The following is a 12,642-nucleotide window of genomic DNA, read 5'->3' on the forward strand; positions in this document are numbered from 1 at the left end:
ACTTTATCCCATTCCATATTCATATGTTTGGAGTAAGAGGATAAGTCATCAACCACAACGAATAGAAGTGTCGAAGCTCAAAGATACCTTTATTGGCCTATGAATTTATGATCAGTGTGAGTTGGGGAACGCCCGCCTTTTTTATACTACACCATTTGCATGGGTGAACTTCACTATTGGTATGCTGCACAGTGGTGACGAGGCCATCTGATTTAAAGATACCTTTATATGTGGAAGTCATAGTTTTTGAACGTGAGTGCGGTACGATCATCCTTTCTGTTCATATTCAGAGGAAGAAATCACCTCTTATTTGTGTTATTTGAGAGACTTTTTACGAATTACTACACTATATTATTTTTTTCTTGTTTGTTCTCTTTTCCATTTTCAGCGAGATTCCATACAAGAAGAACTAGAACTGCATCCATCACATTGAACATTCCCTTTGGGCAGTAAGACTATATTCATAGTATTGTATTGGTTTCTTTGCTGTATGGTGTGTGCTACTTTATAAGGAGTGCGCAGAGTTTTAGGGTTGCCCAATCTTTTTGGTTTGTGACTTATCTATTGGGGGTTGGTGATCCCCCCATGGTCAATCCTTCTTTGCAGCCCCCTTGTGCGCAGTTGTCCACTGTACCTTTCTTTTCAAATATTGCATGGCGACTTTTGGCAAATTTATCACATCCCATCCACATCTGTGGATTGTGATAAAAATGCCCCATAAAGTGAACATTAATCATGCTGTAGATAATGAACGGACATCTTAAATACTGATACTCAGTGACCTTTTAATAGATAACTACATTGCTCAATATGTGACAGCTAGATAATATATACTAATTATGCTGTGAAAAATGAACGTACAGCCCACTTTGTGGTAAGTTAAATCCAGCCTTACTGAAACAAATACTTGCACAGTCTGATTAGTGAAAATATTCACAGAACTATAAAGTAAAACTATGGGGCTAATTGAGAGATGTGCACTGTTCTGCACCGGTACAATACCAATACTGCACATGCAGAGCAGCAGCAGACTGTCAGTGATTGATAGGTTGCAGCCGTTTCCAGGAAGGGGAGCGGCAATGGCCTCCATTTCCCCAAATGGAGGCATGGGGGAAGAAAGAGGCCATGATCTCCTTTGGCTGACAGAGATTTCATGGCCTCTTTTGAGCTACTGCATTCACCGGATTGAGTGACCCCATGGTCATTTAGCTGGTAGAGGATCACATAGATGCTCTGATGCTGTGTCCATGGATGCAGCTCATAACAGTAATACATGCAGTAGGCGTGATGCCTCCTGCCGCATTACCATAATAGTGTGTATGCACTTGCCAATGCCGGGAGCCTTGCCTGATCCAGTCACATGACAGGTCGGCTGGGTACACACATCGTTAAATGTGTAGCCTGCTTAAGTCTGCACAGATCATACCAATCTGTGCATTGCTTTCAGCCCACCCAAAATGGTTGTGCTACTTTTTGGAGGAACAGGAACTAGGAAGTAGACAGGAAGGGATTTATGCAATCCAAAACATGCAAGATCTGCCATTTCTGGGATTATGATGGTTTTGCCTCAATTTGAGACCCAGATTTGGTTGGGGGTATTCGAGGCATGCATTGGTTCTTCCCAGAACCCCAAAGATGATGTATTTTTGTTTTTTAACAAAACCGAACCACTCACCTCTAATTCATATGTGTCTCTTATTAAAGAAATGATCTGGCAACTCTAATTTGAGGGCACTCTGGGTAATATGTATTGCATGGCTTTCTGGGGAATACATCACAGGGCACTCTGGGTAATGCAGTGCAGGGCACCGCATGTGATGTGTATTGCAGGGCAGGCTTGTAATGTGCATTCAAGGTATTGCAGGCCACTCTGGATAATTTGTATTGCAGGCCACTCTGGCTAATATATATTGCAGCTACTCTGGGTAATGTGTACCGCATATATTGCAGGCCACTCTGGATAATGTGCAGTGTAGGGTACTCTGGGCATGTATTGCAGGCAACTCTAGGTAATGTGTATTGCAGTGCACTTTGGGTAAAGTCACTATTTAGCTACCCCCTCTTTGGGGTACAGCCAGATCGGCACAGTAGGTGGCACATCATAAATGAGAAGTGTGGGGGTGTGGCAGCATGATCACATCATTGTGGCCCCACCCCAATGGATTACTGCTATTGTAAAGCAGGGACAGGGCTACAATGAAGCAATTCAGCACGAATCATGTCACAGTGCGTCTGGGGCACTCACTTCACTCGGAAAGTGGGTGGTGCATGCAGATGCAGGCAGCAGCAGCTCTGGACCGGGAGACTTGAAAACTTTCAATGTGGCCGGGTGCACCACCTGAGATTCCGGAGCTTGCCTGCTGTCCTGGGAGAGTAGGCAAGTATGGATAAAGTGCATTGCATGGTTCTCTGGTTAATGTGTAGAGCAGGCCACTTTGGGTAGTGTGTAGTGTAGGCCACTCTGAATAATGTGTACTGCATGGCACTCTGGGTAATGTGCATTGAAGGCCACTCTGGGTAGTGTGTAGTGCAGGCCACTTTGAATAATGTATACTGCATGGCATGCTGGGTAATGTGTATTGAAGGCCACTCTGGGTAGAGTGTAGTGCAGGACACTCAGAATAATGTGTACTGCAGGGCACTTTGGGTAATGTGTATTGCAGAGTATTCTGGGGAATGTGTATTGCAGGATATTCAGTATTATTCTGACTCAATAACCAGGCTGTAAGTGTAAGGCCCCTGAGATAATTCCTCTTTGTATATCTGTATTGAACCTGTACTTACACCAAGAGACTTTGTCAGACAGTGTCAACTAAACTAGTAAGGCATGTATGAAGAATCCAGATGAGGGTTTATTTCAAGCTGATATTCTTGTCATTATGCACAAAATAGTAGGTAAAAAGATGATAATTTGCCAGAACTCAACAAAAAGCAACTGAAAGCTAAAAAGGCAGACAAACAATGAGCTAGAGACAGGAAGAAAGGACGGCTGATGACATCAGATCCTAGCTACAGAGAATCGGGAAGGACAAATTTAACAAGATGCAAAGCCTTGCAATAGTAACATGGCAATAACTAAACAGCATATGAAACATATATATAGTGGGACATGACAGATATCATGATGTATATTGCATTGCAGGGAACTTTGGACCCAGGTGAGAAAATTCCCATTAAGTTCCAAGCTCTCCTGAAACATGAGTACCTGGGCGAGTTCCTGGCCTTGCTTGGCACCGGTGTTGAGGTAGGTGTGTTAGGGGCTACAGTTTGATGACACTCACATACAGTAAGATATATTAATAGTGACACAAAGACACACAACATTATGTTCTCTCTCAGGTTTTCCATGGATACCTGGATGATCCACGAAACACAGATAATTCTTGGATTGAGACTTTGGCCATCAATCTTCACTTCAAAACTAAGGAAACGCTAGACAAACTTCTCCAGGTAAATGATGGGGAGGGGGTGTCATGGTAATAGTGTAATGTCAAAAAATCATTAAGTAGTTCTATGGAACTACAAGTGTCAGCATGCCCTGGCAGCCATTATCTGCTCATTCCTTTGCTCATTTCTGTAGTTACAAGTTAATATCTACCACTAGAGCTGACAACCACAAACACTAGAGCTTGTGATATTATGCAGTACTGTTTATTGGAATGGCCTCAGATTTACAGCACATTAAGGTTACAATTTTTGTAGTATGGACCTTCTAAATAATATTTGTCTTGCAGAACCTGAAAGAATCAGATTCTGATATATCACTTCGCTGGCAGCTTTTGGACCATAAAATTCCTCTTTATGCTAATGAGAAGGAGATACTTCTGCAGACTGCTGAGCAACATGGAGCCCACTACTAAACTAAGAGCTAAGGAACACAGGACCACTACGGAGCTTTTAGCCAATGAACATGGGACCACGACTGACCTAACAGCTGGGGATCATGGGGCCAATACTGACCTAACAACTGAGGAACAAGAGGCCAAGATTGAATTATCAATAGAGCAGACTCCTCCCTGCAAAAACAGTTAGAACTTCCATTTTAATAAATTTACCCCTATTTAAGAAGTGATATTGCCCATAGCAACCAAACAGATTCCAGGTATTATCTTCTAGAAGGTGCTATATAAATGAGAAGTAGAATCTTATTGGTTGCTATGGGCATCATCACTTCTTAAATAGAACTCCTATCTTAGTAAATTTACCCCTTAGTGACTAATTGAAGAAATAGCCCCCACTCCATGAAGCCAGTGTAGCTCTCCTACAACTGCATCGTGTCACATGGTTTTCTAGCTAGAATATGGCAGACATCACACTCATTGGTTACTTATGTTCTGAGGATGATGGATTTTGTGTAATTGCATTCTTACCATTATACTAGTTGTTGGTGTATCAGAGTCAACTGTATTGGGATGCAATCGCAAAACCGGCTGTCTTAATCCCGACAGCCGGCTTCCCTACTGCTTTATCCTGGCAAGGGTTAAATGACAGGCGTCTATATCTAGACGCCTGTCATTTTCCCGATGCTGGGAGACAGGCGCCTGGCATCCCGATCAAAGGGATGCTGGGTGCCGAGAGCGGACAGCCGCGGGGGGAGGGTTAGGTTTAGGGCACCCGGGGGCAGTTAGGGTTAGGCACCCCCCCAGGAGGGTTAGAGTTAGGCTAGGGGGAGGGAGGGTTAGGGTTAGGCATCCCTGGGGGGGACTTAGGGTTAGGCACCCCCCCGGGAGACTTAGATTTAGGCAGTGGGGAAGGGGGGGTAGGGTTAGGCACTTACAGGGGGGATTAGGTTTAGGCACTTGGGGGGAGGTTAGGGTTAGGCACCCCTAAGGAGGGTTAGGGGGTTAGGTTAGTTTTTAATTACCTATGGACGATCGGGATTTCCAGCGCTGTCGGGCTTCCGCCGCCGGGATCTCTGCTTCTATCGGCCTACCGCGGTCGAGATTCGAACTGCCGGCCAGAGGGACGGCGGTATTTCATACCAATTCCACTGTATTTATATGGTTCTGTGCTGAATTTATTTTATTGTGGACAAATGGAAAACAACAACTTGTAGAAATACAGAGCATAAGTACAATACACAATAGTTATCTACAGCATAAATACAAAGCATATCCAAAAAACATTACAGTAACATAACACAATAGGTAGGAGAACAGGGGCGAACAGGGCATAAAACATGACATAAGTGACAATTACAAAAAGGCAGAATAAAGGTGTATGAAATGTGATTTCAACCAAACCACATGTCAGACAAACGAACTTGGCCTAAGGCCTGGCAGACATGAACATAACAGCTATTCAGAATAGGATGTGAGGATGCTGCTTGGGTAAAGCACATGAGACATTGCAGGCATACATGATGAAGATGAAGCATTGACTGATGTGAGATATAAGGTGGAGGAACCTGCCCCTAAATGATAGGCCAAGGAGTATGGACTGTCCATCTTGGGTAAAGTAATACAGTAAAATGGTGGAAAGTCTAGAGTGAGAAGGCTATATTAGCAACAAGACAATAAGTAAGGCAATGACAGATGCAAGATGACAATGAAAGCAGTATAAAAAATTGGAGACCAAAGTGAATGCAAAAAAAAAAAACAATAAAGAAAAATAAACAACACATGGTGTCATGATAAGCCTTGGGAGAACACAGGTGAATAAACATGGTTAAACAGATAAGAAAAATAGTAACACAGATTAATTACAATGACAGAGAGTCCTGCATCCTCACACGCCACATGGCTGCAGACATCAGGTGAGTGACAGTCTGCTGCCATTTGGGAGTGGGTTGCATTTCTGGAAACAACACATTTCCTGGGAGTGCCTAGGCCAGGGTCTGCATCATTGGACCCAGATTTCCTTGCCTCATAAGCGGTCAGGAGCTATCCAGGCTGACTAAGTTTTGGCTTAATCAGCCTTACTGAGGACAGCAACCATGCGATCGATGGGCACGATAGTGATCCAGAACAGCATCTACGGATGCTGCTCTTGAATCGCAAGTGCATGCAGGAGGTGTCTGTCTATTTCCTACTGACACCTCCTGCTGAATTTGCATATATGTGTACGGTATTTCACAGCTGATTCCCTATGCAATACCATCCACATCTGAATCAGGCCAGGGTGAATGAAACAATCAACAGGTAATCCAAAGTTATAAGAGGGCGATTGATAAAAATAGATATTGTACCATGCGCTCACCTTGTCATAATATAGGGGATGTAACAGATGTAAAAATTGTGGAGATGACGACAGATCTAATGTATGTTTTATTTATTTTAATTTATTTAATTTATATAGACACAATGTATCAATGTGTCTAGTGATATAAATAGCTATTATAAAAACTATTATATCTCCTTTCTGGTAATAGGAGTATAATAAATAATCTGATAAAATATATCTGATGACTAAGTCCTATATGGAAGGATCCAAGTTTGTCTGGGTGGTAGGTGTGCCCTTTGAGGGGGTTACCTTTCCGTAAATATATACGGTACCCTTATATAATAGCATCAGCTCAGTTTATGTCCACACCAATTTGCAGTGAAAAAGGCAGCCAATAGAAATGTTCCCAAATAGGTCAATAATGTCTGAGTGGTAGGTGTGCCCTTTGAGGGGGTTACCTTCCTGTAAATATATACGGTACCCTATGTCTAAAAAGACAGATACATGTGTGTCTCTTTGGCTACTTGTAGTGTGCTAGGGAAGAAAGGGTAACCTTGTATAGAAAGGTAGCTCTCCGTATGCAAATGTCTACATACGTGTCCCTGAATCTTGTAATTTTGGCTCCGCCCCCTGCTTCACAATGCCTGTAATATCGGCATTGTGTAGCAGGGGCGGGACCAAAATGATGCAATTGTGTGGCCCCTCCCCCCGCCCAGCCCACAAATACTCCTAGTCTGGCCAGCCCCGCCTCCATGCACTGGCCACGCCCCCCTGTCATGCCAATCTTGCTGCTCCCTCCCAGAAGGGGTAGCCAGAAAGTCAGCAAGCCTGTGGTGTACCCAGCCAATGGGATGACACAATGTAACGATACATTGTGCCGTCCATACACACTGCATGTTGTGTTGTACAACAGCGCAATATATAATTCCATGCAGCATTTAGCAGCATGGTATCATTCATCACATTGTCCCATCTGCTGTGCTGTACGAACCTCGGGGATGCGAGATCGGGCATATACACTATGAGTTCCGCACAATACAGTATATCATTCCAATGTGAACGATATATCATGCAATGGATCACATAGTGTGTACCCAACTTAACTGTGCACTTGGACAAACCACAATGCAATGCAAGGGGTGCATATATTTTAATACATTTTTTTGCATGCAGGATAAATGCTGGCTGTTTGCATGTAGCCCACAAAAGCTGCAATCAAGATTTCAATTTGGCGCACAACCCTCTCAAATCGAAATCTCTCTGCACATTGTACATCTGCCCCACCTGCAGTGCAACAAGTTTTTGCCAAGGTGCAGACTCAGGGCCTGATTCACTACCGATCACAAATGCAAATGCAATAGCAATTATGCACGCAGTTCAACTTCAATAATATGCTAAACCATTGCAATCAGTATGCCACTGCAGCACAACATAAGGATGCCCACTTTAACATTCGTAAAGTTTAGCAAGACTGTGAAACCATCCTTACAATCGAGTACCATCGCAGCCTCATGCACACTTGCACAAGGTCAGACCTTACTTCAGCACACGCTATGGGGCATATACAATTGGGCGCGAGGTTTAGCGAGGTAAAATCCTCACGCCCCTGCGCCCAATTTAGGAATACCACAGGTATGCACGCTCCTGATACCCGCGGTAAAATAAAAAAAATAGCGGTCGCAGGGTTTTCAGCTCAGAAAATCCTGCGCCGTTAAAAAAAATAAAAATCTTCACTTACTTGCCCGAGGGTCTCCAGTGTTCTCCATGACTCCAGGTGGCCTCCCCTCTATCTTCTTACTGGAGAGGGGGCTCTTGGTAGCACCAGGGGCTTCTGGCAGGCTCCAGGGGCTGTTGGGAGGGGCAAGGGCTGCTGGGAGATGTAGTTCTCACTCATACACACTTACAAACACCACACACACTGTCATACCATACTTGCCGACTATCTGGCTGCCCCTTCCGGGAGGGAGCAGCCAGATCGGCATAACTGGGGGCGTGGCCAGCAAACAGGGGCGGGGCCGGCCAGATGACAAGAGTTTGTGGGCAAGGCGGGGGCGGAGCCACACGATCACGTCATTTTGGCCCCGCCCCCGCTACACACTGCCGATATTACAGGCAGTGTGAAGCAGGGGGCGGGGCCAAAATGACGTGATTCGGCGCGAATCACATCACAGGTCCCCTGCTGCCGGGCATTTTCTTGTAATTGCGGCGGGGGGCAGGAGGGGTCGGCAGCTGCCGGGAGATTTGCCTGCCTTCCCGGGAGGTCGGGAGTGGCACCCGATTTTTTGGAGGCTCCTGACCAAATCGGGAGGGTAGGCAAATATGTGTCATACTCACCCTGCTGCGGAAGACCCGGCTTCCGATGCTGGATGAAGAAGACAGCGCTCAAGAAGGTGAGTAATTATGGACTAATTAAGCTATTTGGAAGCTTCCAATTGCTTAATTAGTCCTAAGGGGGGGGAGCGCAGCCGGGGTGCCAGAGCAAGTCCCACTGATTCTTCCTAAAATTAAAGTTTTTAGGAAATATCACACTTCATCTGGAGGTGCGTGAAAAAAAACCTCCTGGAGCACAAAAAAACCCCCCACGCACCTAATTGAGTATCAAAAATTCCATACCTGCAGGAAAACCTCGTAGGTGCGTGTTTTTGCTATCCTCGCACCCAATTGAATATGCCCCTATGAGTCCTAAGGCTGCATAAGGCATCGCAGTGGATAATTTTTGCACGCCACTGCAACGGCATTCAAATAAACTGGCACGCCTTCATTTCGCCGGCCACCCCCCATCACCTCCAACAAATGGCACTTCCTGTCAATCAATGAGTTGTCACTGCGATCGCAGTGGCCGTTTCTCACACGTGCACTGTGATGCATGCGCAGTATGCAATAATCGGCTGATTGCATGCGTATTAGCAGTTGCGATCCAAGCTGAATCAGGCCTTCAGTTACTTGCTCTTATTTGCTTTACTCCCATCTCCTAATCAGCCGCTTGTGCGGCTCTGCAAATCTGTCCATCTCTGAATCAGGCCCTAAGACAGCAAAGGTTTTTACCACAGTTCCCTGCAAGGTGGGATGGACTTGGCTGCTTTGCTGGCCAGGTTGTCTGATCCTATAGTTATTTAAAGAGTAGGATAAACATAATAATGCAAGATGGTAAATGCAAATGAATAAGATTCAGCAAGGAACACACGCTAGCAGACACACGCACCCAGCCGCTGCGAGAATATGCTAATCAATGCATACGCACGGAGTCGTCAGCACAGGATGCAGATACTTAGCCCCATATTAAGCCACCTATCTCCCTTTACTCACAGCCTGATCAGTACACAAGATAGAGTAACCATCGGACCCATACGCACAATAGTGGTTGACCTGACCTGCCACAGGATTTTGGCTACTTCCTCTGTACAGCTTACAGTATGGCTGCGTATTGCCGCCGCACTGCCTTAATTATGCACCCCCCTATAATGGTGTTATAACACCTGCGTACGCCTGACCACCCTCCGTCACCACCCACAAACGGCACTTCCTGTCAATCAATATCGGATGGGTCTGTACACACTGGGTATAGTCTGCGTACCATAACCCGATCGCACTGGCCAGTTCGCGCATGCGCAGTGCGATGCATATGCATGCACAGTGCAAAAACATTGTCCGAGTGCGTGCGTTCTCTCCTTTGCGTTCCTTGCTGAATCAGGGCCACAGTACACACATACACAAAGCCCTGACTAAACTGCTGAATTGAGTCATATTCAATTAGCCGCGATAAGTCCGTTTCTGCAGAAAAGTATCGCGAGTGACGTAATTTTGTCATGCGAAAAGTTTCCTCCGTATTCAATTCTGAAGACTTTCACTGGTGTGGAAACTCAATGCAATGGGACCTGCAAAAAATTTTCGCCTATGAATAGGTGTTGAAAAAAGTGCAGAATTGGGGATTTGGGGTGCAAAGCTACGGGAACCCCCCTACACCCTTGCGACAGTCCCCCAAAGGTAAACTGCATTTAAAAAAGTTTTAAAAAGTCTTTAGATCTTCCCAAAAAAATACTTTCATTTTGGGGGCAAAAAAGTCCAAAGTTGGGGGACAAACTTAAAAACTAGCGAAATAGACTCCAGGGGGGTCCCCAAGTATGCCCCATGTGTTTTTAAGATTGCAGGTGTTTGCGTCAGGTGGATTTTTAACGATTTTTAAAACTTCACTTTAGCAACATAAAAATATGCTAGCACCCATTTTCAGGTACCCCAAATTTGCTGGGACTACTTATTTTCTTTAAAAAAAATGGTAAACGATATTCTTCACCACTTATGCAAAGACGCTAAATAGCAGCTATTGAGAGCATTTAAGTGCCCCAAATACCTTCAGCAGGCCTATTCGGGGGTAACTAGAGTGATCCCCAATGTCAATGCATCTTTTGCGGGGATGTCAGGCTGATTTCCCCAAATCTGACAGTATTTTTCACACTTTAGAGTTTCACCGAGTCCCGTTATCGACGATTTGTAATTGAATATGGGGAAAAGCGGGCACGCGCGCGATAATTTTCCACATTGAAAAACAGCGAAGTTGGCGAAAAGTCCTGCATGCAAAAAGTACAGGACTCTTCGCTTGGAATTGAATATGCCCCTAAGTAGTATAACACGCAGCTAAATTACTCTAAAGATAGCTACACACTATGTAATTTTTTTGGTCAAACCATCAATCAGCACAACTTTTCTGCAAGTAGACGGTCCTGATATCTGTGCTATACACTACACATTTTAAATGGCTGATTTTTCGTCTCATGGAACGATCTTCAAAAATCGCATTTACCGACACACTACAAGATTTTTGCATCTGAAATTTAAAGAAAATACAGGACTACAAAAGAAGGCTGAGTATTTTTGACAGCTGGAAGCAAACAAACTTAATTTCCTGTATATTTAGGAGGCTTCTGTATGTATTTTAGTTGTTTTTGCTGTTGCTATTGTGACTATTTTGCATGACTTGAATAGGATGAGAAGTGAAGCTTAAGGCTGACTTGTAAGCCTGAGTCCAATTTAAACCCTATGGTTGAGCTGTGAGGCAGACAAATTAATGTCTGTCACTTGTATGTTTTCCCTAGTGGTTCGGGAGCCTATTGTATATGGTGTTTTGTAAATTATCAGGGATTGATAGACTGCATCATTTTTGTCTTCTGGAAATTCCCTCCTTTCCTATTATGAATTTTGTTGTGTTGTTGTGCTGTCATTTGTTGGTGGTAGAAATAATGCCATTTTTTGTGAATAGGGTATATTTATATTATAAACAAAAGAAACCAGCCATGGACTGTCACCCAAGAGCAATAAAATATAACAAAATGATGATGTCCTCAATAGAACCTGTGGCCACAGGACTTTAACAGCAAAAATATGATTGTATTGCACAATATATCACATCAAACTCCAGGTGGCATAGTAATGGTATATACACTGGAAATAGCAGTCTCTTATTTAAGTTATATCACATTGCTAAGATTGGTGCTAAATAGCAAAAATAAAGTATTTATTTTCAAAACATAAAACACACAGGGCTTGATTCAGCAATGCTAGGGAATCTGCGCAGGCGTGCAAAACGGGTATGCGATCCCGCTCGCAGACTGGCAGCAGACTGTCAGTGATTGACAGTCTGCTGCCATTTGTGGGCGGGGAGGCGGCGGCGATGGCCTCTGTTTCTTGAAACGGAGGTGTGTCACCGCCTTTGCTGGGGAGGGAAGAGGACAGGATCTCCGTCAGCTAACGGAGAATTCCTGGCTTCTAACTCTCAACTGCGGTGGCCAGCTGCATGACCCAATGGGTCACCTTAGCCGGCCGATGTTACACAGATTATCCGATGCAGCGTTGGACAACGCAGCTTGGATAAGTAATGCACAGGTGGTGTGATGCCTCCTGCTGCATTACTATATCTGCAAGGGTCGCAATTACAAAGCTGCCTGCATGCATACACCATATATCTATAGCCTGCATGCAGTTTTGCAATTACAAGCCTTGCTGAATCAGGCCCACAGTCTCAGAGATTACGTTAGTATAAATTAGAGATGAGCGGGTTCAGATCTCAGAGATCTGAACCCACCCAAATTTCAGGGATCCAGGGCGATCCTCACAACAGTTGGATCTCCCTGCCTGCCCTGGATCCCTCAGCCGAGGCAAAACCTTGCGACCCCGCTGTCGGGTCGCAAGGTTTTGCATTGAGCGGGCTTAACGCTGATTGGCTGAGAGAGCCGTCTGTCACAGCCTTTGCTCAATACTTTGTTGATGCACCTTTGGCAGCAACAATTTAGAGCAACAGGTGTGTTCTATGCCAACTCGACCTTCTTCTGTGTCACAGTTGGCCGCTGTACTTAAGGCAGAATAGCAAACCATACTACCTGCTGTTGTCCAGGAACTTGTGGACAGTTTGCCAAGAACGGTGTCTGCAGTAATCACTGCACGTGGTGGACTTATAAAGTACTGACGTCAATAAAATCTTGTTGATCT

The 12,642-nt window shown here is 44.6% G+C and overlaps 2 protein-coding genes across 2 annotated transcripts in view; one reads left to right on the top strand and one right to left on the bottom strand.

The window, feature by feature from the left end:
- Window positions 1-4,624, top strand: part of LOC148517856 (transient receptor potential cation channel subfamily M member 2-like) — a 248,125-nt gene extending 243,501 nt beyond the window's left edge. Inside the window, exons 32-34 of the mRNA XM_088478123.1 lie at window positions 3,143-3,244; window positions 3,340-3,450; window positions 3,735-4,624. Of these exons, the coding sequence (XP_088334249.1) occupies window positions 3,143-3,244; window positions 3,340-3,450; window positions 3,735-3,860 (339 nt within the window). The 3' untranslated portion in view covers window positions 3,861-4,624. The remainder of the gene's footprint in view (window positions 1-3,142; window positions 3,245-3,339; window positions 3,451-3,734) is intronic.
- Window positions 1-12,642, bottom strand: part of LOC148517857 (monocarboxylate transporter 2-like) — a 284,753-nt gene that overhangs the window by 29,146 nt on the left and 242,965 nt on the right. The gene's annotated exons all lie outside the window — the stretch shown is intronic.

The sequence above is a fragment of the Taudactylus pleione genome, unplaced genomic scaffold (assembly GCF_031769625.1).
Source record: "Taudactylus pleione unplaced genomic scaffold, aTauple2 ptg000207l, whole genome shotgun sequence".
Taxonomy (NCBI): domain Eukaryota; kingdom Metazoa; phylum Chordata; class Amphibia; order Anura; family Myobatrachidae; genus Taudactylus; species Taudactylus pleione.